The following is a 27684-nucleotide window of genomic DNA, read 5'->3' as shown; positions in this document are numbered from 1 at the left end:
AAAAAAGAAAAAAAAAAGGAAAAAGCTCTCAGAATATTAAGAAAAACAAACAAACAAACAAAAAACCAAACAAAAAAACCCCAACCCACCCCCAAACAAACAAACAAAAAAAGATCAAGAATAATCAAGGGAACTAATTACACTTACAGATGACTTAAAGCCCTAAAGAATACTCTCCAACAGAGAAAAAGTTTCAGAAAATCCACATACAGATTTCATAAGGCATTCCCAACATCTGAGTACTTCAATACTACTAAATTCAGCCAAATGCAGAAACCCTCAGCTTTAGTCTGATGTCCTTAAGTTCTGCAAAGACTCCTGAAAAAGGATGAGGAAACTAATTCCACTCTCAGTTTTTCACCTGAGCTATTTGAGGTATTGAAAGGTCACAGGTGGAGTTGAAACCACGGAGTTTTTTCTTTGCCTTATGCTCAAACTGAATTGCATAGGAAGGTGTTGCTGTCATTAACTACTGCAAGTCTAGGCAGAGATATTCATGTATTTCCTGTCACTGGCCAGTGACCAGCAAAGAGAAAACAAACTCACCTGGATGTAAGTGTTCTGAATTCCTGCCAGCTCTTCCCCAAGTGGAACTACAATTTTTTCCACCAGTCTCTCGTGAGAATAAGGCTGGATTTCCGGGGAATCCTCAGCACACACCTCTATCCGAGCGATCAGTAAGTTGGAGATAACCTGCTGCACAGCCTGGCAGAGAGGCAAGGCAAAAATTACTATTTCCACAATTTAGCAGGGCTGGAATACATTTGCAAAGAAAGATACCCACTGCCCATGAGGGAAAACAAAAGACCCCCCACTTAGAGACCTCAAGCAAAGAGCCAAGACTGCAAATATATTCAGTTTTGATGTGGAACTTTAACATCTCTATACCTTGCACAGTGTCCAAACTGGTATCAAACACAGCTTCTACTCCAGTTTGATTATCTGAACCACACAAGTGGAGCTGGCTCACCTTGGTGTCACTGCCTGGGGTGGCACTCAGGGCCAGGATCCGAAACTGGCTGGTGTATTTGCTCAGTTCCCTCACAACCTACCAAAGGGAAGTTTCTGTTAATACCTTTAAAGGAGATTATTTCCTAACACAAACTATACCAAGGAAAATACCCACTAAGAAGGAAAGGCTTAACAAAACACTCTGAAAATATTCAATCAGAGAATCGTGGTATGCTTTGGGTTGGAAGGGACATTAAAGATCATGAACTGCACCCCCTGCCACGGGCAGGGACACCTTCCACCATCCCAGGTTGCTCCAAGCCCTGTCCAACCTGGACTGGAGCATTTCCAGGGATGGGACATCCTGGAAGTATACCAAGAACAATCTGGGTAAATTATGAAGTGATTTCTCACTTGATTTCACAGAAAGATTAACAGCACACTAAGTCAGGAGAGCTGCCAAGAAGTCTGAAGAACAGCTCAAAAAAAAAGTAAATCATGGATAATAAGCCCCATGAAATCTGAACTCCACATGTATTAATACACATAATCCAATCAATTTTTCCAGTATACAAAATTTACTTTTGAGATCACCCATCGCTGAGATTAACCCAATGATAACACAAAGTCTTTGTTGATCAACACAAACCTCGATTTTAAAAACAAAACTTGAACTGGTGTTACTCATTTAAAGAGCCTTACAAAAAAAGCTTTTATTTCTTTTAATTGCCTCAGTCAAGAAGATACTTTGAAACAGAAATAACAATTCAGACGTGACAAAAATTCCTTACAGGTATTACTTAAAACCTGACAATGCACAGGAGTGTTTGATCTCTTTCAAAGTTAAGGACCTCGAGAGCAACCTCCCCGCAGTGGTAACAGTGACACTTTATGGAGATTCTGAAGTGCTTTGGGGGAGTGTTTTTGTCACTAGGGGAGAAAAAGGGGGGACTCCAGCATTACCTGGCAGTAGGCATGATTCCCAAGGGCTTTGTGGGCTTCATCAATAACCAAACATTTAATGTCCCCAGCGGGACAGGTGCCCCGAGACAGGTCATTGACCATTATCTGAGGGGTAAGGAAAAGCACTCTCTTGGTATTCCACAGCTCCCGGCGGCCCAGGGCTTGGGTTCCTCCTGGAAATAAAGGAAATGACATCAGGGAGCTGTTCTGCTGAGAGCAAAGCACAGCCCATGACCGGAGAGTAGCAGCAGAAGCCAGCAGGGCAGCTGGCAGACACAGGGAATCCCAGCATGGTTTGGGTTGGAAGGGACCTCAAAGCCCATCCAGTGCCAGCCCCTGCCATGGGCAGGGACACCTTCCACCAGCCCAGGGTGCTCCAACCTGGCCTTGGACACTCCCAGGGATCCAGGGGCAGCCACAGCTTCTCTGGGCAACCTGTGCCAGGGCCTGCCCACCCTCACTGAACACAACAACGAGGAAGAGTTTCTTGCATTAAAACACTAAATCCAGAACCACGGAAGTCAAGGCTGGGAAGCTCAAGATGCCCCACAGCTCTAAACCTCATTTATAACATCTCTGGGAAATGTTTTTGCCTAAAAACAGCTCATGGGTTCTGTCATTAAGTGCAGTGAGCTGTAGCTGGGGGGTTGGGGGGGGTGGTGTCTGTAAAAACTTTATAAAAAGGGGGCAAAAAGGAAAAAGGCGGAAAGAGGGAGGGGAGAGGGGAACGTGGAAAGGGGAGGGGAAAAGAAAACGGGGGTAGGAAAGGAAAAACGGGAGGGGGAAAGTGGAGGAGAAAAAAAAATAAAGAAAAAAAAAAGGAAAAAAGAGCCATTATTCTTTAGCTTAAGCTTCACGTAGAGCACACTGTGTGTGAACACCCGCCAGGCTGCGACCCACAGGGCTGCGCCGCAGCGCTCCACCACCCTTTTACCCAGGCGACCCGGGGCTTTAACTACCGCAAAACCAACGGCCAACCCTCTTCATTTCCCAACACCTCCTTTTATTCCCTCTCTTCACACTCTGCCCCTTCAAACCCCCCTGCGTACCTGTCATCTCCGCCATGTCCCGTGAGGGGATGCCCATGACGCGGGCGCACGCCTCCATCTGCTGAGCCACCAGCGGCTTGCTCGGGGCGAGGAACAGCACCTTGCCGGAGGGGAACCAGCGGTAGAAGTTGTACATGACCACGGCGGCCACGAAGGTCTTGCCCAGCCCCGTGGGCAGGCACACCAGGGTGTTGGCCAGCAGCGCGGCGCCCGCCATGCGCTCCTGGTACGGCCGCACCGGGAGGTTGGTGGGGTAGATCCATATGGACCCCGCCGCCTCGCTGAAGCCCTCCACGGGCACGGGGTCCGCCGCGGCGGCGGCGGCTGCCAACAGTAAGTCATCGTCGCTGTCGTCGCCCGAGCCCTGCCTTTCGGTTCTGCCCTCGGGCGCCCGCCAGATCTGAGGCAAAGTGCGCTGCCGACCGCCGCTCATCCTCCTCCCTCAGGGGCCGCCATTTTGTCGCTCCCTCAGCGCCGCCGCTTGAAAACGCCGCCGAGGGTGAAGGGGAGGGACGGGAGGCGGCTTGGCCGCCTCCCGGCCCTCCCCTTCTCCCTCGGAGGGTTCCTGGCCCGCCCTTTCCACCTCGGGCGGCCTGAGGTAAATCCCGCTTCTCCTCCCGCCTCACTTCTCCCTCAGGGCGTTTCCTCCCCGCCCTGAGGCGGCGCCATTTTGTCCCTCCCTCAGCGCTGTCGCCTCAACCCCCCCTTCAGGAACCTCCTCTGCCCACGGGCCAAGGGGAGGGTCGGGAGGCTCCTCCCGGCCCTCCCCTTCTCCCCAGGCGTTTTCCTGGCCTTCCCCCTCCTCCCCTCCCCTCGCCGGGCGGTTTCCCAGCCCTCCTCTTCGGAGTAGGAGGAGGAGTAGGAGGAGGCGGGGTGGGCAAAATGGCGGCGGCCGCCGGTCCCGCGCAGCCCTGGAGCGCCGAGGAGCTGCGGAGCGAGGCGCTGGCCAAGAAGGAGATCATCAAATTCCTGCAGGAGCACGCGGCGCAGGCGGTGAGTTTGCGGGGAAATCGGCGGTTCGGAGCGCGATTGGAGTGTGTTTGTGTGTGTGTGTGTGTGGGGGGGTTGTTTCACGGCTCGCACGCGTTTGTGTCCCGGCAGTTCCTGGCGGAGCACAAGCTGCTGGGGCAGGTGAAGAACGTGGCCAAGACGGCGAACAAGGAGCAGCTCATCGCGGCTTACACGCAGCTTTTCCACACGCAGGTGAGGGGGCGAGGAGGTGGGAATAGAGGTGAGGGAGGGGAGGGGGTCCTGTGGGGGTTAATGGTTGGTGGATGTGGCTCTTCGTGCTCCCCCTCAGCGGTTCAAGGGCACGGACGGCGCGGAGAAGGCGGCGGAGAAAGCGAAGCCGGCCAAGGCGGAGGAGGCCAAGGGGAAGGCGGTGAAGGCTGAGGAGGCTGTGGAGGAGGTTTGTGCGACACTCCCACCTCGTGCTTGCCGTGTGGGGAAACCCAGCTAACCGCGTCCCCTGTCTCAGGTTGAGGGTTAGGGTGGGGATCAAGGAAAGGTTCTTCCCCCGGGGGGTGGTTGGCACTGAACAGGCTCCCCAGGGCATTGGGCACGGCCCCAAAGATGCCAGAGGCCCCAAAGATGCCAGAGCTCCAGGAGCGTTTGGATGATCCTCTGGGGCACAGGGTGTGACTCTTGGGGTGTCCAGGAGTTGGACTGAATGATCCTTGTGGGTCCCTTCCAACCCGGGATTCTCCAAAAACATGGTTACAGCAAGAACTCTGGTGTTTGCACCCTGCCTTAACCTTCATCTGCTGCACTTTCCCCATACATCCCAGTCCTGCAGTAACACATGAACACGCCCTTTGCACGTCTTTGATGCCTAAGTGCTTATTCCATCTTAAATGTAATTGATATGAAGCTATTTAACCCTCCAGTCCTAACTCTTATTTTTACAACCTCAGGGGCCACCAAAGTATACAAAATCCATTTTAAAGAAGGGCGACAAAACCAACTTCCCGAAGAAAGGAGACACTGTGCACTGCTGGTACACGGGAAAGCTGCAGGATGGGACAGTCTTCGATACCAATATTCAATCAAGTAAGGTCATGCATAGGTGGATACACAGAGGAACTGTTTGGGTTTGCTGCAGACACTTGTAGAGTGCATTTTCTGGGCTCCTTAAGCAGATTTGGGCAGTGTTTGCCTCGGGCAGTGTCCCTGTGGGATTCTGACAAACCCCTTTGTTGTTGAGCTGCCGGGATGTCCCTGAGCCCCCTCCCGGGTCCTGATTTTCCATGAGGTAAGGCAGGGCAGTATTTTAGGACTGGCTGGTGTCAAGTGACACTGCTGCATCCTGCCAGCCCTCCCTTCTGGCATTCTCCAGGCCTGGGAATGTGAAATGCAGGGAGTTAATCAGGGCTGAAAATACTTGAGGGTGAGAGGGAGCTTCCCTCTCCTATGGAACTCCAGCACCAGCAGTGTCCTTCTCTAATAAATCCTTAAACATGGAGGCACTGGAATGAGAGGGATTTGAGTACTCTGGTGTTTTTGTGACAGATTTAGGGATATGAAGTCCTGCAATACTAGGAAGGCTTTTCCAGAGTGTGTCCCACACTCCGAGGAACAGTATTCCAGAGTCACCGGAATGCTGTCTGGGACTCCTTGTACTTGCTGTATGTTCCCTGTTGACTTCTTATGGTTCTTTAATGTGTTTGTGACTTGTTCTGTCAACTTTACGAATTCAGAAATGAGTCTTTAAGGCTTGAAAGATGCTCATCAGCTTTAGCTCTCAGTGGAGCTTGAGCAGTGAATGATGGCTTTGGTGCACAGCACTGAATATTAAAATATTATTATAATAATATCATAAGAAAATATTTACTTACCATAAATATTGATGCTGGTAATTGTGGCCAGCAGTGTGGTGTGTGCTGCAGTGACGCTAAAGCAAAGCAACACCAAACTCTCTTCCAGGCTCCAAGAAGAAAAAAGCAGCCAAGCCCTTGAGTTTCAAGGTTGGCGTAGGAAAAGTGATCCGAGGTGTAAGTACGGCATTGACAGCTCCCTCAGAATTCCAAAGGAGTTCCCTTCTGTGTCATTTATGACCGGGGTGCAGTTTTTGAGCTGCTGTTCTGTTCCTCAGAGGTAAAAATGCAGATTACGAGGGCTTACATGGGCAGGAGGTACCATTATCCTGTGTCATTGCCCTGGTGAGCAGCGTGTGGAAAACAGAGCCGTGTTCCTGGGGACAGGCCCAGCCTCCTGCTCCTGTCAGTCTGCTCTGAGGCTGTGGGATTCCTCTCCTCCTGGCTCTGTTCCCTGGCAGCAGAGCCCGACCCCCCCTGGCTCCCCAGTCCTGTCAGGGATTGCAGAGCCAGAAGGTGCCCCCTGAGCCTCCTTTTCTCCAGGCTGAGCAGGAGAAAGGCCTTTCTGAGGGCCGGGACTGGCACTGGGAAGGGGCCGTGCCCCTGGCCCGAGTCCAGCACTGCAGGAGCTGCAGCTGTGCCAGCTTTATCCGTGTCTCTGAGCTGGGAGCTGGCACTGTGGGAGCCGCTGGTGGGGACTGGGCAGGGACAGGCACTGAGTGGATCCGGGTTTGGGCCAGCCTTGAACAGGATCCACTGATCCAGGCTGCCAGGGGCGCTGGGCTGCCCCATCCCTGGCACTGCCTGAGGCCAGGTTGGACGGGGCTTGGAGCAGCCTGGGATAGTGGAGGTGTGGGACTGGCGGGAATCCCTAGGAGCAGGGGGAGAGGCTGGGAATGCAGCTGTTGTGACGCCCTGCTGTGCTGTCCTTGCAGTGGGATGAGGCCCTGCTGACCATGAGCAAAGGAGAGAAGGCCCAGCTGGAAATCGAGCCCGAGTGGGCCTACGGCAAGAAGGGGCAGCCCGATGCCAAGTATCCTTGGACAGAAACCTGGGAATGCTGGGTGAGGGATGTAATGGGGGGGTCACTCATTACAGCAGGGAGGGACGTGGGAACTGGGGGATTTGGGATGTTTTAGGTTTCCTTAATGTGCCCCCCCAGAATTCCCCCGAATGCAAAGCTCTTCTTTGAAGTGGAGCTGGTGGACATCGAGTGAGGAGTGAATTCCCTTTGCTGCTGGGAACCCAGGGACTGGCACTGGAACTCCGGGATGCAGTTCCAGCCTGGCCCTGCGGAAATGGAGCGCTGTCCCTGCCCCTCTGTACAGTGACACCCCACTAAACCAGTTTGTACCTGCAGTGCCGTCCCTTCTTTGTGTCCGAGCTCCCCCACCCTCCCCTGGCGGGGCTGCAGGGCCACAGGGCTCCAGCAGCACCTCCTGTGGAATTCCACAGCATTCCCACTCCATACCAGTGTCAGGCACTCTGCTCCCAACGATCCAGGCGTTCCCAAGGCATCCGTGTGCCACAGCCCTGCCTCGAACACCGCTGTTCCTGCTCCTGGCTTGATCGAGGCAATCCAAGAAGGCTCAGAGCACTGCTGAATTCCTTGTTTTTATTACAAAAATGGGAATGATCACTTTGATCAAAATGAAAAAAGTTTTGCTCACACCGTGTACATGAAAAACTCCAAATACAAAAGTCATCCCAAACACAGTTTGTGCTTTTTAGAAAAGAACCAAGGGGGTTTTGCCCCACAGTGAACTCCTGACCCCACAGCTCTGCCAAGGCTCCAGCCCCGCTCCGGGGTCAATCCCAGCACAGCGCCCGCCTTGGCAAAGCTGTGCTGGCAGTTGGGCTGGGAGCAGGACGGCCTTGGCTCCGGCTCTGGGGCAAAACCAACCCAAACAGCCCCAGCTTCACCCACCCAATCTATGGAAACGTAGGACCAACGGGAATTCCTCCAAAAGCTCCATAAATTAGTGCAGGGAATTAAAAAAATGCATTTATGGTAAATGAGAATTGTACAGAGACCATTTATCGGTTACCAGCACACAACTCTTCACACGTACCTGTGAGCAGCAGCTCGGGTCACATGCAGAGGACCCGCAGCAGGTGGCACAACAGTTCTTTCACAGCCCAAAGTTAGAAAAATATATTTTTTTTTTTTTATTCCATCTCTGTCGAAGGTGCAGCACAGTGCCCTCTGGCTCAGCTGGTGTGGTAATACTGTCCGTAATTCCAGGCGTTCTGGTAGTTGTACTGCAAACACAGTGGGATGGGATCAGTGTCCCTGAGCCACACAGCTCCCCCTGCTCCCAGCCGGGCACCCCTGGCAATGAGGAACTGCCCCGTTCCCTCAGGAGGGGTTTGTCTGCTTCCTGCAGCAGGATGTGGAAGGCAGGCAAGGGATCTGTGATCACAGTGATCGTGGAATGCCCTGAGCTGGAAGGGACCCCAAGGACCATCCAGTCCAATCCTGCCCTGCCCAGGACACCCCAACACCACCTTGTCCTGAGATCCAACCTGCCCCTGCCCTGGCACAGCTCCAAGGGTGCCATTCCTGTGTGTCAGTATCTGGGGGTTTTTCCCGCCTAGTGCTGCACAGCATCCAGGCTGGATGAGACTCTGGGAAGAGCACTAGAGCTCAGTGGGATTCAGGCATCCAATCCACTCCCAAACCACGGCTACGCCAGGGCTGGTGGTTTGTGCCTCAGCTCCCTCCCTGCTCTGCCCAGTGTAAACACCAGCTTTTGTTAAACCACCCCAGTAAAACTTCCATGGCTATTAGAGACAGGTGGGGACATGGGTTAGTGTGGCCCTGGCAGTGCTGGGGTGCTTGGTCCAGCCTCAGCCACTCTATTCCCCACTGAAATTCCTCGGAGGAACAGGGAGCTCCATCTTCCCCTGGCCTTCCCTGCCCCTGCCCCGGCAGCACATGCCAGCGTACCTGGTACCAGGCGTTGTAGTTGTAGGCCGCCTGGTTCACCTGCATGTCCCCGTCCATCAGCTGCGCCGACGCCAGCGACGGGTCCTCTGTCAGCATCTTCTTCTCATCCGGCTCCTCGGAGCTGGGGGGAAAACAGCTTGGAATTGGCACCCTGGATACACTGGGGAATTCTCCGTGTGAGAAGCGTTAGATCCCGTTAAACAGCACTGCCCCGCTGGGTGCCCTGTCCAGGCAGGGAGATGGGATCGTTTAGGGAAGGGCAGTGGTGCCTCAGAACAGCCTGGCTTTAAATCCTTCCGTTCCCCACACTGAGACAGCAACGCAGGGTTCTGCTCAGAGAAGAGTTATTTACCAGCCCTGGTCACCTCTCCTATCAAATATAACCCAAAAAGTTATGTTCCAATAAATGCTTCCATCCTGGAAGTGTCCAAGGCCAGGCTGGAGCACCCTGGGCTGGTGGAAGGTGTCCCTGCCCATGGCAGGGGTGGCACTGGATGGGCTTTGAGGTCCCTCCAACCCCAACCATTCCATGACTCTGTGAATAGTTAATCCAGCAGCACAGTTCTATTAAGTGCACACTTCACATGATTTACAGAAGTGACTTTGTTCTTGCACCAGGGGGGTTAAAGCCCCAAAATACCTGTATATCCATTCAGAGACTAAATAACCCCCAGTGCCCGAGGCTGTTCCCTGGAATCTTCCAGGGCACTCCCACATTGCTGTGTCTCAGCTGCAGCCCGGGGGGTGTGTCCCCCACAGTCGGTATATTGTCCCCAGGGGTGTCCCGAGGTGTGTGTGTGTCCCCAGGGGTGTCACAAGGTGTGTGTGTCCCCAGGGGGTGTCCTCAGGCGTGTCCCAGTGTGTGCTGTCCCCAGGGCTGTCCTCCCTACCCGTTCTCTGCCCGTCTCTTCAGCGTCTCCTGCTCCTTCAGCAGTGCCTGGTGTTCATCATAAGCGTCCAGGAGCCTGGGGGGACAGGGGGATCAAACCCTGCTCACCAGTGTCACCAAAACATTCCCACCCCTGAGCAATCCACTTAAAATCTCTCCTTGAAACTGTAAAAGTACAACACTCTAAACCAAACCCCACCATAAATTTCAACAAGTGATCCACCATGAGACGGGAAAGCCAAAAGGCTCAGTTTGGTTCCACAGCAGCTCAGATTTGTTCCTCACACTTGATGCAGCTTTTATGAAGTTCCTTTATAAAGGAGAGGTTTTCCAGAAGTTACTAGTCATTCTGCTCCTTCAGTGCCCGCTCACGATCCACAGCAGGACTAGGTTTGGGAATCAACATTTCAACACCAGAAATCAGTAGTATGCAAAATGATTCCAATCCCAGAGTAGCACCTGCAGCCTTTTCTCATCCAGCATGGGAGGAACAAGTATGTTCAATGCTGCACAAAACAGTCCTGCCTAAAACTCCCACAAATAGATACCCTTTCCTCTCCTGCATCCAGCTTTTCACACAAAACCTGCTGCTCCTGTCAGTAGTGCTCTGGGTGAAAACAGTGTCCTGTGCTCAGTCTGTGAGTTATTTGGGGTTATTTGGGAGCTGCAAAGCTCCTTGGGGCTGCTCTGTCCTGGATCCCAAACCTGCAGTGAGTGGCTGCCATGCAGAGGCAGCAGGATTTAAGGACAGCTGCTGTTAAAAACATCCAGAGCAGAAAAACTTCACTCATGGTTAGTCCTGATGACTTACTGAGCTGCAAAATGTAAATAAAACCAGGAGCTTGTTTTACAACAGAGAATGGAGAGGAAAAAGTCTATGTAGTATTGAATTAAAAGCATGCATTGCTGGTGTATCCTCCCCTGTAAGTGTAAATAGGGCTGAACTGGAAATACCCCACCTGTGCAGTTCTGGAAACCTCGAGCAGCAGCTCCCAGGGAAGAGTCTCAATCGACACCTGGGTCACAGACATGTCACCTCCCCTTTGGGGACCACCTGCCTGTACAGCCCTAGCAAGGGGAGACTACAGCAAGACCTGGCAGGCAGTAACACTTCACCCTGTGAGGTGCTGGGCATTTCAGGAAAGAAAGGATAATTTTCTGAAAGAGATTCCTGTTTAAAAATCTATTCCTATTCCAAAATCTATTCCTATTTAAAACCTGGATTTTGGTTTAGAAGAGCAGCTGTTCCTTAGCCAAGAGCACAGAGGAAACCACGTAACAGATGCCACCAAGCCACTCCTGCCCAACTCCTCCCAGCACTCTCAGTGACCCCACTGCACACAGCACATCTTACTTGTTCACGTCAGACCCAAAATCTTCCAGGAACTCCACTTTTCTCTGGGAGAAGGTGATCCTCATTTTGATAGACAAGGCTCCATGGACAGCCTTGTCAAAGCAGCTCAGGATGTTCTCCTCGTTCTGCTTCAGGTCCCCACTGTACTCCATCTCCAGCAGGTTCAGGTACAGTTTGGTGTTTTCCTGTGCAAAAGGTGTGTCAGAAGGTGCACTCCTGGCCCAGCAGGTGTTCCACACTCAGTGTGTGTTACCAGGCACTCACCACAACATCCACACCACAGATACACACGACAACAGGCAGTGAAGAGCTTTCCCTTTGCCCCTGGGCTGGTTTGTGTCACAGACAACCAGCAGGGATCTGCAGCACAAGCCCAGGCGTGGCACTGTGCTCACAGGACCTGCAGTGCCAGGTACTCCTGTGCTTACACAAAACCACCCCCCAGGACTGCCCCCCAATGCTGTTCACCCTGAGGGGTGAACACACTGGTAACATCTAAGATATTGAGAGGGAAGATGAAGGGATGAAGCACATTGTGCTTCTGACGGGAGGAAAGAGTGCAAACTTCAGATGTGGGAACGTGGCAACATCAGTTTAGAGGGACTGTTGTCTCCATGCAGTAATGGGACATTACATACAGTTACAACTCCTGTCATCACTGTTGCCATGACTTAAAACACGGTTCAGAGACAGAAAAGCAGCAGGGTGGGTTGGGTTTTTGGTAAGACAGCAAGAGGGAACACATACTTTGTCAAGTTCTATGGCTTCTGACAGCACTTTTCTTGCCTTTGGCAGGTTCTTCTGCACTTTGAAGAGGTGCCTGGCCAGTTTGATGGCATAGAAGGAGGCCTCACTGATGGACTTGGCGTTCCTGACAGCGTCCTCCAGCAGGAGCTCGGCCTCCTCCATGTTGCCGTGCCTGCGCTCCAGGCTCACCCTGCGCAGGCGGATCATGGCCAGCCCCAGGATACACTCCTCAAAGGTCTTCAGGATCCTCCTGGCCTCCTCAATGTTGCCTGCAACACCAGCGGAGATGCTTTCACACATGAGAGACCCAAGAGGCGGCCACAAGCACCCCCCCCTCCCCAGGCCGGGGCTGCCCTTACCCTGCTGCTCCTCGAAGGCCGCCCACAGCATGTGCACCATGGGCTTCTTGGGCAGGTGGATGGTGCAGGCCCTGCTGTACACGTGCCTCACGCCCTCGATGCTGTGGTTCTCCATGTATTTGGCATACTAGAGTTGGAAACAGAGCAGAGACGGCCCAATTTAAAGCTTGCATTTGCCTCCAAAAACATGCCAGAACGATAAAATTCTTTTGTTTAAACCCATTCAGCACCTTTATGGAACCACTAGACTAGTTTCTGTAAGGAAGGACGTAGAGAGGCAACGCAGTTGGCAAATGCAGCAGTCAAATCTGGTTGCAAGCAGACCATCTCCTAATGCAACAGATATAGTTATAGATGAACAACGTTCCACAGGGTACAAGGGTTAGTCACCAGGTCAGGTGTGCACTCAGGACAGCTGTGAGCTGCTTCCCTTACCTTGATCCAGAAGTCCTCATAGAGGGCACATGAAATGACACATCTCTCAAAGAGGACCACGACTCGCTCGTGAGTGCCATTCTCTATCTCAAACTCTAAGTACTCTTTCCAGTTTTTCAGCTGAATTTTCTCCAGAGGTTTTACATGAAAGTAAGGCCTCTTGATCTGCAAGAGTCACAGGACCAACAGGTGACTTAGGGACACACACCCAGGGCACTCACACACCCAACACACACAGCACTCGGTCAACACCGCGTTACGATCAGGGCTTTGGTGACACCCCCTCAGCTGCTCACTGCAGGGCCACCCCCGTGTGGACACAGGGATTTACTGACAGGGAATTCCCACTGCAACACAGCTTTCCTAGAAAGCTTTTGGAGTGACAGGGTCTACAGGTGCTGGGAAAGAACCCCATGTGGGTAATCCCTTGCAAACCTGTAACAGTGATGTTATTATGAACAGTGTCCACCCACACAAGTAAAGCACTCACTGTCCTACAGCCAGCCCACAGATCAAACTCCGAACCAGGCTGAGAATCGACAAGAAATGAAAGAGCACTGAATTGAACTTCCCATTCAACATTTACGTAAAGGTACTTATGCCAAGTCCATAAGTTTGGCAAGATCATGTTCTCATTGATGGATACAATGGTGGGACAGAGCCCAGAACAGACAGTTTAAACACTGCTCTGCTTAAATTTAAATGCCTTTGTCTGGCACCCTGCCAGGGATCCTTGGCCCTTCCTCACCATCTTTAATTCCACCTGATCATGTCTCTCCTGTGCTGCAATTCCCTCCCTCCAAACCCACACAAATGGATGAAGGACTTACAATAATCAAGGAGAAACATGGAGTTCTTCAGGGCCACCTGAAATTTAAAGCCAGTCCCCCCTTCCTGCTCCTCGCTGACCTTTGCTACAGAACCCAACCTGCCATTTTGACCAGCTCACAGCCACCTTGTTCCTGCTAAATAAAACGGGTCTGAGCTGTCCCCAAACCTTTGGTGGCATCTCTGCAAACCCACCTCACCTCTGTCCTTTACAAAGACACGCTGAACTTCTATTTCCAACTCCCCCCAGACCCAGCAGGCTGGTGCTACAGAGCAGATGCTCTCTGCAGGTAGGAAAGCATTGCTTGTGGCCAGGAGCAAGAGGACCCCCAGCTTCTCACACATTTCCTGCCCAAAGCCCACAGTCTGAGCTCTTTTCCAAGCTCCACAAATCTGCAGCTTAAGGTTCCCCAAGGCAGGAATCTCAGGGCTGCTCTGCCTGCTCTGCTCCCTCTGCCACGGGGAACTGGCACACAAGTCACTGAGGATGGGATCCTACTGTGGCTTGGAGTTCCCGGGGCTGCTGAGGCACCTGGGCCCGTCCAACCCAGTGCAATGAACCCCCCACCAGTTCTCACATCACCTGCCCCATCAAGGACTCTCTGTAAATCTGTCCCAACTGGGTAATACAAGGTACTCTAAAAGAAAGCAAACTTAACACAAGAACCATGTTTGTCAGCAAGAACAAAAAGACTGAGGATCAAAACCTCAGGTTGTTTTTTTCAAATGTAATCCAGCTTAAATCTAAAAAGCTGTATATTTGCTGTGATGAAACGATTAGTTTAATCAACTACTTTTAATACATTATATGTAGGAGGTACATGTTGAGATGGCTACTGCTGGAAAACAAAAGTTGCTGGATTTCAGTGTGTAATGTTAAAACACAAACCCACACAAATTCCATTCTCCTTTTAGCACGGGCTTACCTGTCAACTGGAATCACTTCATCCCCTCATGACTGTGCAACACCCCAGAGGAATGAGGCAGCACTAACTCCCAGGACTTACTGGCTCAGTAAACAATTCTCCACATTGCCTCTTTCCAAACACCCCTTAAGGGTTTGAAATCAGCTGACAGCTGCCTCTTCACAGGAAAAATGGCAGAGAAATGAAACCCTGTTCAAACTCTGAATGCCTGTTCAAGGCCCCCAGGCAGTTTAAGTGTTGCACCCAGTTCCCGGTCTCGTGTCCAAACCTCTGGCTCCCACAAACCCCAACTTACCGCCTCCTCAAATGTCCACCTCTTACTGACTTCATGTTCGTTGTGGTTAAAGATCTCCTGGTGGATCTCAATGATTCTGTGCCTCATGTTCTCTATCTCAGTGACCAGCTGGAACAGAATGTTTAAGAATGTAACACAGGTAGACACAGTATCCCCTTTGTAACTGCACCCTGTGTTGGTGGTGTGCAGGAATCCTCCCAGACCCTGGAAATGTTACCCTGAGCAGCCAGGGAAGGGCTGGGATAACGCCTGATGGAGCCTTGGCACACACAACTAAATTGGTTTTCTATCTAATGCTAAAGCTGATCTGAGATTAAAGACGAGTTTGGATGCAAGTCAACCTTGGATTCAGCATGTCTGTGTTTTCCCCACCAGCGATTCCTTCAGAGAGCTCCAGGCGCCTGTGACAGCCCTGAGCCTGCCCAGAGCACTGCTGATGAGCTGTCTCAGACCTTGGACGCCAATCTGTTAACCCAGAACATTTAATATTCACCCTTAAGCTGTGTGCATGGCTCCTCTCCTGTCCTGTCAGCCCTGCCGTGACCCCTGGCAGCCGGGCCGAGGGCAGTGCTGGGGCAGTGCCGGGGCAGTGCAGTGCCCGGGGCAGTGCCCGGGGCAGGGCGGTACCTTGGCGGGGTCGGTGATGTCCTCGGTGCCGCAGGGCAGCTCCTCGGCGGGCTGTGCCTCCTCCCCGCTGTGCCCGTTGGCCGCCGCCAGCTCCCGCCGCAGCTGCACAAACTGCTCCGTGGTCAGGAAGTCCCGCGGCAGGTTGTTCTGGATGTGCTCCTTAAACCTGAGGGCAGTCACAAACAGGTCAGCAGAATTTGGAGTTCGTGGTGCCACGCTCCGCCTGACCGGGGCACAGCAGTAAATCCCCAGAGCAGCACCAGGAGCGCCCCTGCTGCCAACTCCCCCAGCAAACACAGCTGCCAGCCCACCAACCACAAGGGGGGCAGGCTTCAGACAGAAACAGCAGCGTGGGGGACTCCGGAAGCCCTTGCCACGGAACACAAACAGCAAAGGACAAGATCAGTTATAAGGGAAATACTTCATTCCCAAACCAAAAGATCTGTAGAAACCACAGTAAGGCCGTGTAAGTTAACTGAGATTGCTGGCTCCCTGCTCACCTCTCCCTACTAAAGACCAATTCCATTATATCAAACTTGACCAGTATTTCTCTTTGCTCAATTAAATTACTGTTTCACCACACGTGGGCATTGCATGAGGAATTAAAAGCTCAAAACTGTTCACTCTGATTTCTCAAAGACTTGCTCTCTTCTTCCTCACGATTCCAAGGCCTGTCTTTATTCCACAGCAGGACCTCTGAATTCACCCAAAACCCAATTCCTAAAATGTGCACCAGTACTTCAAACCAGTCAGCCCAACTGTCTGAGTACGTAAGTAACTAACTACATAAAGCTGAGTGACCTTTCCAAGTTCTCGAGTGAACATTCCTACCTCTCAGAGGCAGGTTAAGGTGTGCTTAGGAAATCCATGGCATTAACCAAGCCTTTGCTTTCCCTTTACCTCTGGAAGTGGTGGCTGTAGAGCTGCGTGGGGATTCCCAGGATGCGGTCATAGATGGAGGTCACTTCCCTTAGGTTCCCCTGGTCATTTTCCCAGTTTATATACATTTCCCAGAGTCTGTCAGAACGGAAATCTGTCCCAGCAGCCAGGACTGCGTGTTCATAGGCTCTGGAAAAGGAAATCACTTGTTTCTGGATGTGGTGGCAGAACAAAGAAGGAAAGTTCTGGCTCTTACTAAAGATGATGAGTATCCTCATTTACTTGAAACTACACTTGTATTAATAATTTAAGTTCTTCCAAGTATTTTCCAGCTATCTGTAGCAAAGTCTGAAGAGTCAGAAAGCTCACACTCATTTTTTCCCTCCAGCACTACCACAACAGCACAAATAAAGGCAACTGTAAAAGACATTTGCAGGAACACAAGGTATTAGGAAAATCCACAATCTTTACCACTTCTATCTTGTGCAGACTCTGAACCCACTACTGCAGCAGTTTAACACCCAAAAGCTGTGCAGCAACCCTGCAGCTTGGTTCAGTTCCTGTTCAAGGAAGGTTTCTGATCAAACCTTAGTCCAGACTCTTCCTCTAACCAGCACCACTGCCAGCCACAGCACTCACACACATCCTAGCCCCTGAAAAACTCCAAGGAATTAGATTCCAAAAATCTAATGGGTTCCAGTGCTGCACCAAGTATTTCTGAACATCTTGTCTGAAGCTCTCAAGCCACAACTTTTGCCTCTTGTACCACACTGAACTGTCTCCCCCTTCTTATGGAACTGGGCTCCATCACCTCCTGGAAGTCCTTAAGGTACCACCAGGCTGTTCTCAGTTTTCCCCTTATCTGAACACATTAATCTGCTCCCCCTGCTGTGTAACTGCGTGGATCTCAGCCTGCTCCCAACTCACCCCCGGATGGTACTGTTCGTTTCGGGATCAGCAGGGTCCAAGGTCTCCTTTAGGAAATTTATATAATGTATCCAGAGATCAACACTAAGAGGAATTGCCTGCAGCCCTCGGCGATACACCTACGAAGAGAACATGAGCTGTACTTCAAATCCTTAGAGGTGTCCTAAGAGAGAGGCAACACTGTGTTATCCGGTGAACCTTAGAAATACTAATTACTGGAATTTTGTTTAAATAATCTACCATTACCATTCGGGTGGAGGTTGGATAGAACATGGCAATGTTCTGATCTCCACGTGCAGAGTCTTGATCTTCAAAGCGCAGCGGTCCCTGCATTCTGACCAGGTTGTGTGGGCAGGCTTTGGGGTACAGACCATAGGGCACAGACCCATTAGAGCATCATTGACAGCGTCTGACCAAAAATGCAATAAGATGGAGCAATTGTGACCAGCAAAACCAACTATATCGCTTTGAAAATGAGTAATAAATGGAAGTGACAGAAAAGCCCTGCCCTACTTGTTAAGCTGCAGTGTAATACAGAGGCTTGCACTGCAAAGCTTGACAAACTGTAGAGGTTTAACGCACCTGCCAACAAAGAGAGAGAAGGTTAGCTCCGGGTGGCACAGTGTGACACGGGCACACACGGGGCAGGCACGGGCAGCCCGGTGCCAGGCGGCAGGACCGGCAGTGGTGCTGCCCTACGTACCTCGTCAGACTGCTTCACGTTGTCGTGCCGCTTCTCCAGGTCCGCGTACTTCTTCCAGTACCCGTAGCAGTACGGGTAGTGCGTGAAGAACCTGTCAAAGGCCTTCCTGGCCGCCGGCAAGTGGTTCTGGGGGAGAGGTACAGGGACAGCAATCAGTCCTGCCTTTCAACAGACCTTCCCGCTATTTACACAGCAATTATTAACACCTGTCTTGTGATCTCTGCTGACATTGAGCAATCTGGCCTATGGAAGGCGTCCCTGCCAAGGCAGGGGGTGGAACAAGACGGGCTTTAAGGTCCCTTCCCACCCACACCAGTCTGGGGTTTTACAGTTCTGTCACAACACTGGCCAGGGCAGCTGCCTTAAGGTAGCATCCATGACAGCCCAGTGTCCAGTTCTACATTTACCACTGGACACCCATGACTTGTTTTAGTCTGGCTTATTTATTTCTGGAAGGCTGAGGAGAAAGGGGCAGGTACTAACCTCCTGCTCTACATACTGGAGTAGATATACCCATCCAGTGAAATCCTGGGGATTGTCGTCTACCACTTTCCAGAACTTGTCAAAATCCGGAGGGAAGCCAGCCTCAATGTCTGTGGTCTGTAAACTCTCAATATTTGGAATTTCACTCTCCTGTGTGTTCTCCTCGTTGAGGTCCGGGGAGCTGTCCGGGGACTGCTCCATCTCGGTGACACTCATGATCTCGGTGCTGAAGTCCATGTGCTGCTCCTGGATGGTGGGCTCTGTGCCGGGTTCTGTGCCAGGCTCTGTGCCAGGCTCGGTGCCAGGCTCGGTGCCATCGCTGCTCACGGTGGGCTGCTCCTCCTCCGTGGCCTCAGCGCTCTCCATGGCGCAGGGAGTGCTACCAGGGCCTGTGCAAAGCAAACAGCTCAGCACTGCTGCAGCAAGGACTGGCACAGAGCTGGGTGTGCTCAGCGCCCAGAGCCTCCCAATGCTCCAGGCACCCTGGACTGCACCACAGCCCTCACCACATCTCTGGGCACCAGCCTTATCACCACTACAGAACCCTTAACAGCAGTCAGGGATCTGCACATCTGCACACATGAATTGCTGTGGGTGTTCTAGAAAACTAACACAGGGAGCTATTGAGGTGTAAAAGTCAATCATTAGTTTTCCTGTACGAGTCCAGTGGAAGTTTATTCTAAATAATTATGTTCAAATCTCATAGAATCATTCAGGTTGAGAAAGCCCTCTGAGACAGTAAAATCCAAGTAACCCCTGCCAAGGCCACCACTAACCCATGTCCCTAAATTCATTCAGTTCTCCTATGTAGTACAAATCAGTAATATCTTTGCAAAACAAATAGGTGGTAAAACGTATCCTCAGTGCTTGGCTTAAGTGATGACTTTGCAAAGACAAGAATTACTGCCAGCACCAGACTCAGTCCCCCTCGGTGAAGTCCAAATGAACCAACGGCACCAGAGGGCCACAGAAGGGCTGAGGCTGTCCCTGACACACAGCCCCTCGCTCCCACCCACACCCAGTGCCAGGCACTTCCTCCCACCCCTCGGGACAGACTCCTCCTTCCTCCCCCTCCTGCCTCTGATCTCCCTGCCAGGAGCCACTGCCCAGCCCTGCCCTCCTGCAGCAGTGCCAGGCCAGCCTGCCCTGGCTGTGTGCCACCCTGCCTCCTGATCCACCCTGCCTCCTGATCCGGCATTCCCGCCTGGAGCTGGAGCAGGGGTGCTCATCTGAGCCTTCCCCACGCCCCCCATGGCTAAGGGACCCCAGGGAACACCAGCAGCCAGGGCACAACAGCTCAGAGCTGCAAGTGCAGCTGGGAGAGGGACAGGGGGCCACCGACACCCTCAAACACACTGCACCGCTCCTGTTCCCTTGGTTCCCTCAGAGGAGCCGGCAGATACATTCTGCATTTACAGGAGAAAAGAGAAGTCTCCATCCCATGTCTCTCCAGAGTTCTTTACTACTGAAAGCCTGGACAGAGAACAGCCAGACCACTGCTTTCACTTTGACAAATACGGTTATAAACCACCAGTGAAATAGCAGGAGGAAAATTCCTTACAGAAAGGAAAAATCCCATATCTTCAGGAGCTTCAGCATCTGGGATAACAGTTCATGTTTTCCCAGGAGTTCACCAAGCCATGGAACTCCAGCACAATGTTAAAGGGTTATTTCCACGTTAATGGAAAGGGTGTTGGAACAGGCTGCCCAGGGCAGTGGAGAGCTGCTGTCCCTGGGGGGATTTAAAAGCACTTGGGCACATGGGTCAGTGGTGGCCTTGGCAGTGCTGGGGGGGTGGCTGGATTTGGACACCAACCTTTATGATTCCATGATTCTATGAACAAATGCAACAGTTTTTAACACGGAATAACACAGGCCCAAAACTTATTCTGATGTGCAACAGATGTTTTCACCCTCCAGCTGGTTCAGAAGATGTATTCCAGTTAAAAAACCGATTCACGTGTCATCAGATTAGGAGGGGAAAAATGGAAGAGGGAGAAGCAGCCTTGGATCACCACACGTGGTCTGAGCTGCACACGAGGTTCCAAATCGACTCGGTCTGTCTGACAGCTGTTCCAGTCCCGCCCCTGGAGCCGGGGCGTATCCCAAAAATCTGACAGCAATCCACGGTTTGAACCAGCCAAGGGGACAGGCCATGCCCGGGCCACCAACTGCTCCAGCCCAGGGAGAACGTGGGTGGGCACAGAGCTGGGGCACACCAGAGAAAACTAAGTCCAGCTTTTTTTCTTTTTTTTTTTTTTTACCTTAGTTCCAGCGTTTCTCGCCCTAATTCCTGGCTTTTACCTTAATTCCAGGAGTTTTTACACCACTCAGGCGAAATAACCGAACGGGTGTATCAGACACCTACACACTCTGGTATTAAATTACTCATATCAGCGTGTTTTATTCAGCCTATTCTACACAGAACGGCCGCTTACGAACGGGAATGACCTAGAGGGGAACGGGTAGGAAAAGCTCCAAGGGGCAGGAGCGGGGCCTTATCTGAGCTCTGCCCGCTCCCGGCGCCGAGGAGGCGCTGCTGGAACCACCCGGGCAGGGCCGGGAGTGCCCGGACCCTGCAGCCGTGCCAGGACCGGGGCAATCACGGAATACCAAAGCCACTGAGGCTGGCAAAGCCCTCCCAGCCCATGGATCCCCCTGTGCCCCATCCCCACCTTGTCCCCAGCCCAGAGCACTGAGTGCCACTCCAGGCCTGCCTTGGACACCTCCAGGGCTGGGCACTCCAAACCTCCCTGGGCAGCCCCTGCCAGGGCCTGACCACCCTTCCCATGGATAAATCCCTCCTGACGACCCTGCCGGCGCGGTCGGGGCCGTTCCCTCCCGCCCTCGGCCCCTCCGGCTCCGAACGAGCGACAACGTCACACGCGAGCGGGGCCGGCACCGCACGGCCCTTCCAGCGCAGCGAGCAGAGACACGGGGATATACCAGGGACACGGGGGAACATGGGGAGACACTAGGGACACACGCCACGGTTCCCCGTCAGGCGGACCCGAGGCCCGGCCGCGGGAGGCGGCGGGGCCCACAGGGCGCATGGCCCGGCACGGCCCCCCGGCTCGGCTCTCTGCCGACCGGCTGTCCCCGGCCCGCGGCCCGCCCAAACCCCCTCAGAGCACCCTCAGAGTCCCCTGGGCCCCTCCGCTCCCTCAGAGCCCCCTCAGAGCCCCCTCGGCCCCGCTCCCTCAGAGCCCCCCCCGTCCGTACCTGCCGGAGCCGCAGCCGCCGGGCCTCACGTACCGCGCACGCGCACAGCGCCCCGCGCGCGCGCCGCCCGCCTCCCGCCGCGCGTGCGCACCAACCGCCACAGCCCCAGCCCGGCCCGCGCAATGGCGCCGCTGCCCTCAGCGCTGGGCACGGGCACGGGAGCGGAACAGCCCCGCGGGAACGCACCGGGGAGGCACGGGGCAGTGCAGGACGCCACAGACCTTCAGGAGCGTTCAGCTCAGTTCTCCCCTAAGTACCAAACCACCGCCCACCGCCACATCCCAGCGCCAAACGCCCCCGGGGCGGGGGCTCCGCCACCTCCCTGGGCAGCCCCTCCCGTGCCCGACTACCCCTTCAGCGAAAAACTTTTTTCTAGTATCAGTCTGAATCTCCCCTGTGTCATTTTAAGGCCATTCCTCTGCTCCCCTCGCTGTAGGCACGGCTGAAGAGCCCACCTCCCTACAGTGTCCTGTCAGGGATTGCAGAGCCAGAAGGTCCCCCCTGAGCCTCCTTTTCTCCAGGCTGAGCCCCCCCAGCTCCCTCAGCCCCTCCTGCTGCTCCAGCCCCTTCCCAGCTCCCTTCCCTGCCCTGCACACGCTCCAGCCCCTCCGTGTCCTTCCTGAACTGAGGGGCCCGAACTGGACAGGGGATTTGGGGTGTGGCTGCACCGGTGCCTGCACAGTGGACAGTCCCTGCCCCGGTCCTGCTGCCACACCATTCCCGATCCAAGCCAGGATGCCCCCGGCCTTCCTGCCCACCTGTGCTCACGTTCAGCTGCTGTCACCAGCACCCCCAGTCCGTATCTGCCAGCAGCCACTCCACCCCATTCCTTCACGGAAATACATCCCTTTACAGAAATAAATCCCTTTATTTATTTATCCTGTCAGGTCCCATGTCCAATGCGTACAGAGCCTGTAGCCGGGGAAGGAGAAGGGCCCACCAGAGTGGTGGCTCCTGCCCAGCCAATACTGCACAGCTGCCTGAGTGGGTACAAAAACACGTGTTCTTCACAAACAGCACACAGAATGTTGTGGTTCTGCACCCCTGTGCCCAGGGTTCTCTTCCACTCATCCGTGCAAAGCGTGGTGCTGATGAGACCGTGTGTGGGGGTTCACCAGCAATCCAGGGGCCTGGATCCTCTCAAGGGAAGCACAGATGGGCTGGGGGCAGGGAGGGGAGCCAGCCCCACCCTGCCCCGTTCAGACAGGCTCTCCCAGCAGCTCCTCCAGCACTGTGTACCCTCGACACAGGGATGTTCCCACCTTGTCCCGTGTCCCTGTCTGCGTGCCTGGGTCAGGGGGCCGGTGGTGTTTCGCCCTCAGCACTGGTGGTTTTACGTTCCTGTCTCCAGCAGCTCTTCCAAAGCCTTCCTGACGTGTGCTGGCTGGGCTGCAGCGTGGGCCAGCAGGCTGGGCCCCATCTGTGCAAACAGTGCTTTGGCCAGGCTGGCCGTGGCCGTCCGGAGGCTCCCGCCGGCCCCGGAGCCGCTGCTGGACGTGTTCCCCAGGAGGGGCCAGAGCACCGGCAGCACCTTCTGCTCCACAGCCCAGGGCTTGCGTGGGTACAGCTCTGGCACCAGCTCTGCAACACAGCAGGGAGCCTTTCAGAACCTACACACTCACTGAAACACACTGCAGATGATTCCTTGCTGCTCTATACAAGAGCTTGGTGTTGCAACACCATTGCTGTTCCCATAAAACATTCCAGATTTCTGTACAGACACCCCTTTTATCCTCTTCCAGAAGTTCACACCGTAGCACCAGTGCTGCTGACAGTTACCATTTTCCATTAAATTAAAACAAGTAAAAGAAATAAAGGTTTTTTCCAAGTTTTTTTCTTAGTTAGGATTCTCAAAAGGGCCCCAATTTCTCACAGAGTAACACATCTGTTTTTTCCAGTTTCCCGTTTATCTCAGAAATAAACAGTAGGTAGTGGAGTTTAAGGGGAAAAAGTAGCCTTATACCATAAATACAGAATCATAGAATGACAGAATATCCTGAGCTGGAAGGGACCCACCAGGACCATCTAATCCAAATCCTGCCCTGCACAGATTATATATATATATATATATTTATAAGCACAGACTGTCCAGTGTGTCCTTTAGTTCCATTTCACACAGAATTCCTCTGAAAGGAAGCCAAGTCACGTGTTTGGGTCAAGAGTATTTCCCATAAGGACATTCCCTGCTTTCTTAAAACAGGAAAATTTAGCATTTTTCAAGAAAGCCCTGGCTGGGAGGGTGGGCAGGCCCTGGCACAGGTTGGGCAGAGAAGCTGTGGCTGCCCCTGGATCCCTGGAAGTGTCCAAGGCCAGGCTGGAGCACCCTGGGCTGGTGGAAGGTGTCCCTGCCCATGGCAGGGGCGGCTCTGGGAGTTTTTTAAGGTCCCTTCCCAACCCAAACCATTCTGGGATTCCTGGAAAGAGCATGAAAGAATTATCACTGGGAGAGGGAATGCAATTCCCTATTAAAATTATAATACACTTAAGCAATGTATACATCTTAATCCTTAAGAGACTTAAATACCTAAGGTATTTCAGTGTAAATTAAACCCTTAAGATACTGATACATATTTATACATTGCAGGTACAGAGCCACCACCCTCCAGCAATTAACTCCCCTGATGAAGATGGTACCAGACCAGCATGCCCAGCAAACCCCCCTTACCAGCCAGCTTTTCTGTCAGGTCCTGCTTGGCTTTGCCGTTCAGGAACTGGGCCTTTGTGCAGAAGGGCTGCAGGAGCAGAGAGGTGTCTGAGGGCAAAGAGCAGAACAGGTTACAATCTCTAAATGGAAAATTAAACACAGGGTGGGAAAATGTAAATAAGAATCTTACTAATATCAGCTTCAAAAATCACAGTGACAGATTGAAAGGAATAAGAGCATAAAAACATATTCTTAAGAGAACCATTGGAAGGGGCCTCAAAGCCCATCCAGTGCCACCCCTGCCATGGGCAGGGACACCTTCCACCAGCCCAGGGTGCTCCAACCTGGCCTTGGACACTTCCAGGGGCAGCCACAGCTTCTCTGCCCAACCTGTGCCCCTTCACCACAACAAACAGCTGCTCTGGAAAAATAACCAAACCACCTACTGACAAAATACAGGATGCCTCGTGTGGCTTAAGAGGTATGAGAATAAACCCAGTGACTCATTACACAGAGTAACAATCCTGTGAAACTCTTGGAAAGAGTGGCACTTTCAAATTTGACTTTAACTAAAACTCTTTAAGCTTAAGAGAGAGTAAATGACTCACCTAAGTGTTGACAGAGAGCCTGGATAACGTTTGAGGCAGCTGCGTAAATCCCTGGATTTTTGGAGTTGAGGTTGTTGTCTACTATGGCAGGAATTAACATGTTGATCACAGGGGCCAAGCTGTCTTTGAGCAGTGGAATCATCTTGTGCATCGTCTCCAAAGCCACCAGGTTCACTTTGCTGTTGGAGTCGTGGAGGCGAGACTTGAAAGCGTCAAAGATCTGGAAAAGCATCCAGACAGCATTCTTGGAGTTAGGAATGAATGCCTGAGATGGAGAGTACATTTCCTGAGCTATTGTTACACTTTAATTGTCCATCTTGGCAAAACAGGGCTCTGGCATCTCCAGAGGCTGGAACTGGGTGGTCTTTAAGATCCCTTCCAACTCAGACCATTCTGGGATTCTGTGATATGCAAACACCCAAAATCATTTCTTGAGCAAATAAAGCAGCATTTGATATTTTAATACTTCAACCCTCTCTCACCTCATCTGATCTGAATCCCTGCTGTGCAATGGACTGCAGGTAAACCAGCCACCTGTAACTTCCTAGGACTAAAATTTCCTGCAAGCCAGGATTTTTGGGAAGACATGGCTCTGTTCAGCACAGACAGTGCTTGAAAGGTTTCACACCATTCGCAGTTCAGACACTGGGAAGTTCCACAGCAGAATTCCATCATTCCATACAGAGACACAGCACTGTAGGAGGATAAGCTTGGGTTTGCTCTCCTTTACCTGTCTTTAATTTACAGCTGCTGGACCTCTTCTTTCTCCTAAAGAAAGGCCTCCTTTCCTACCAGACAGGATCCTCACCCTGACCTTTTCCATAATAAAGACCTTCCCCACCTTCTCCCACACAAACAAACCCACAACTCCACTTCAGAGACAGATTCTCAGATCTTGATTAATCCTTGCTGCTCTTTTTACAACCTATCCAGTATTTTGCTGTTTACCCAGAGTGGCATGGACACAGCACACAGTATTGCAGAAATCATGGAATCACAGCATGGTTTGGGTTGGAAGGGACCTCAAACCCATCTTGTTCCACCCCTCTGCCCTGGGCAGGGACACCTTACACTAGCCCAGGTTGCTCCAAGCCCTGTCCAACCTGGCCTGGGACACTCCCGGGATCCAGGGGCAGCCACAGCTGCTCTGGGCAGTAGTTCAAAAGTGCCTTCTCTGAGTGAAAACTTCCAGCTTTTTTCTATTTACTTCCTTTCTCCCTTTGTAGCTCCCCCAGTCCTCCCCTGCTCCTCAAAGCTCTCTGTTAACCATCCCTAATCAAAGAGGGAGTCAGGATTTTTATCAGAAACCTTCAGTGACCCAACTGTAAAGACCTTTGAAATCCAACCTTTTCCCACAGTTACCTTCACAAGGTTTGCAACCACCAGGCCTGGACTGTTCTCTGTGTCCAGCAGCAGCTGCCTGATGCCAGTTATCCTCTCTCTGAAGTCTTTGGCATTCAACAAACCTACAATATCCTTGACATACTCTTCACTTTCCAGGGCACTGCGAGGAGCTGCTTTCCGTGGCACCTCCCGGGCTTCTGTGCCGTCCCTGTGGGGAAGGAACACGTCATCAGTGAGCACAGGAGCAAGCTGGAACAGGAGTCTCATCCCAGACATTCTCTTCCCATCTAAATGTAAATATCAGAAGGGAACAGAAAATCTTTCACTTTAAACACACTGATTTAAAATTAAACCACTCAGTAGTAATTGTTGTTCCCACAGTCCCATATCCATTCTGCTCCAAATGCAGCTGGTTTTGTGACCAGTAAGAGCTGGGAACTTCCCTCCCATCAACGGGTCAAACCTCCCCCCAAACTTACTGTAGCTTAAGCCTTTATTCCCAAAGAACTTTGAAAACTGATCCCAGTGTCCAAGGCCAGGCTGGGCAGGGCTTGGAGCAACACGGAAGGTGTCCCTGCCTATGGCAGGGGGTGGCACTGGATGGGCTTTAAGCTCCCTTCTGACCCAAACCATGCCCTGATTCTGTGATTCCATCGTGTGAATTCCAAGAGGTTTGTGTGCTGTGTGTATTTCATGGGTGGTCAACAGACAAATTAACTTCAAAATTACCAGTCACTGTATTTAAGAGTTTAACAGGGATAGGTCACAGTTTTCCTTTTCCTACAGGAATGTTTAATTTTCCCAGCCCTGTGTGGATGTCTGTACACCCTCTTCCTGGTCAAGCTCCTCTGAGGATAAGCCACTGGAGGTCATTACCTGTCCGGGACGCTGAGAGCATCTCTGGAGGTGGGGGACGACCTCAAATGTCCAACACTGCCAGTCTGGGAACGTCTTCCTTTGGCAGAGGGTGTGTCCAATGGCATCTCCCCCAGACCCTGCACAGAGGTACAACATTAATTCAGGAAATCACAGGGAATTCTCGTGGCTGCAGTGCTGGAGACTGTCTACAGCTAAAGCCCCACAACACCTTCACCTGTCCCAGCTGTTGTTTAAACAAGAGCTTTCCCACACACCTTCTCACGGAGGCTGCTCACAGATTCCCTAATGTAAGGCAGGTCCTTGGCTGGGATGTGCTTCTCCAGGGCCTTCTCAAACTCAGGGTGGGCCATCAAGCTGAAGAGCATCCTCCGGCCATAGTACCTGCAGGGGCAGAGCAGGACACCCATGTCCACCAACAGGGATGGCTCTGGAGCTTGGGCATTATGCTGTGTGATTCCTAAATATAAAAGGGCAGCAAGATGGGTCCAGGGAAGGGAAGGGAGCTGGGAAGGGGCTGGAGCAGCAGGAGGGGCTGAGGGAGCTGGGGGGGCTCAGCCTGGAGAAAAGGAGGCTCAGGGGGGACCTTCTGGCTCTGCAATCCCTGCCAGGAGGGGGAAGCCGGGGGGGTCGGGCTCTGCTCCCAGGGAACAGGGACAGGAGGAGAGGGAACGGCCTCCAGCTGGGCCAGGGGAGGCTCAGGTGGGACAGCAGCAGGAATTTCTGCCTGGAAAGGGTGGTCAGGCCCTGGCAGGGGCTGCCCAGGGAGGTTTGGAGTGCCCAGCCCTGGAGGTGTCCAAGGCAGGCCTGGA

The 27684-nt window shown here is 52.6% G+C and overlaps 5 protein-coding genes and 1 non-coding gene across 9 annotated transcripts in view; 2 read left to right on the top strand and 4 right to left on the bottom strand.

The window, feature by feature from the left end:
• The window catches only part of FANCM (FA complementation group M), a 47637-nt gene extending 44175 nt beyond the window's left edge, over positions 1 to 3462 (bottom strand). Inside the window, exons 1-4 of the mRNA XM_027905722.1 lie at positions 2964 to 3462; positions 1915 to 2087; positions 971 to 1048; positions 547 to 705 (exon numbers count right to left, since the gene is read on the bottom strand). Coding sequence (XP_027761523.1) covers positions 547 to 705; positions 971 to 1048; positions 1915 to 2087; positions 2964 to 3396 — 843 coding nt within the window. The 5' untranslated portion in view covers positions 3397 to 3462. The remainder of the gene's footprint in view (positions 1 to 546; positions 706 to 970; positions 1049 to 1914; positions 2088 to 2963) is intronic.
• LOC114069135 (heme-binding protein 2-like) overlaps positions 1 to 14982 on the top strand; it is a 24547-nt gene extending 9565 nt beyond the window's left edge. Inside the window, exon 6 of the mRNA XM_027905729.1 lies at positions 14970 to 14982. The gene's annotated coding sequence lies outside the window, so the exon portion shown is untranslated. The remainder of the gene's footprint in view (positions 1 to 14969) is intronic.
• On the top strand, positions 3716 to 7131 carry FKBP3 (FKBP prolyl isomerase 3). Its single transcript, XM_027905730.1, has 7 exons — positions 3716 to 3956; positions 4065 to 4166; positions 4264 to 4371; positions 4877 to 5012; positions 5886 to 5953; positions 6712 to 6809; positions 6939 to 7131. Exons 1-7 carry the CDS (start codon positions 3846 to 3848, stop codon positions 6991 to 6993), a joined length of 678 nt encoding a protein of 225 aa, XP_027761531.1. The 5' UTR covers positions 3716 to 3845; the 3' UTR covers positions 6994 to 7131.
• On the bottom strand, positions 7378 to 18582 carry PRPF39 (pre-mRNA processing factor 39). Of its 4 annotated transcripts, none has more exons than XM_027905724.1 (13): positions 18179 to 18582; positions 17696 to 17821; positions 16993 to 17111; positions 16087 to 16254; positions 15187 to 15352; positions 14560 to 14667; positions 12511 to 12675; positions 12076 to 12202; positions 11717 to 11985; positions 10970 to 11154; positions 9617 to 9691; positions 8727 to 8847; positions 7378 to 8038 (listed from the first exon to the last, which is right to left on the bottom strand). In XM_027905724.1, the coding sequence occupies exons 1-13, from the start codon at positions 18542 to 18544 to the stop codon at positions 7988 to 7990; spliced, it is 2046 nt and encodes a 681-aa protein (XP_027761525.1). In that variant the 5' UTR covers positions 18545 to 18582; the 3' UTR covers positions 7378 to 7987. The 4 variants fall into 4 exon arrangements, with proteins under 4 accessions (XP_027761525.1, XP_027761528.1, XP_027761527.1 ...); XM_027905727.1 differs by lacking the exon at positions 18179 to 18582 and adding an exon at positions 17239 to 17401 and having other exon boundaries at positions 17696 to 17804; XM_027905726.1 differs by lacking the exons at positions 17696 to 17821; positions 18179 to 18582 and adding exons at positions 17239 to 17401; positions 17506 to 17689.
• Positions 11551 to 11636, bottom strand: LOC114069140. The gene has a single exon (XR_003573728.1). It is a non-coding gene; the product is annotated as a small nucleolar RNA SNORD127 (small nucleolar RNA).
• Positions 18583 to 22583: 4001 nt separating the features above from the next.
• TOGARAM1 (TOG array regulator of axonemal microtubules 1) overlaps positions 22584 to 27684 on the bottom strand; it is a 34053-nt gene continuing 28952 nt past the window's right edge. The window contains exons 17-22 of the mRNA XM_027905721.1: positions 27130 to 27256; positions 26873 to 26991; positions 26015 to 26204; positions 24653 to 24872; positions 24066 to 24152; positions 22584 to 22981 (exon numbers count right to left, since the gene is read on the bottom strand). Coding sequence (XP_027761522.1) covers positions 22734 to 22981; positions 24066 to 24152; positions 24653 to 24872; positions 26015 to 26204; positions 26873 to 26991; positions 27130 to 27256 — 991 coding nt within the window. The 3' untranslated portion in view covers positions 22584 to 22733. The remainder of the gene's footprint in view (positions 22982 to 24065; positions 24153 to 24652; positions 24873 to 26014; positions 26205 to 26872; positions 26992 to 27129; positions 27257 to 27684) is intronic.

Source organism: Empidonax traillii, unplaced genomic scaffold (genome assembly GCF_003031625.1).
Source record: "Empidonax traillii isolate 1590-97213 ecotype Southwest subspecies unplaced genomic scaffold, ASM303162v1 scaffold1198:size232379, whole genome shotgun sequence".
Classification (NCBI taxonomy): Eukaryota; Metazoa; Chordata; class Aves; order Passeriformes; family Tyrannidae; genus Empidonax; species Empidonax traillii.
Note: the sequence above shows the minus strand (reverse complement) of the source record. Positions and strands in the feature narration are given on the sequence as shown.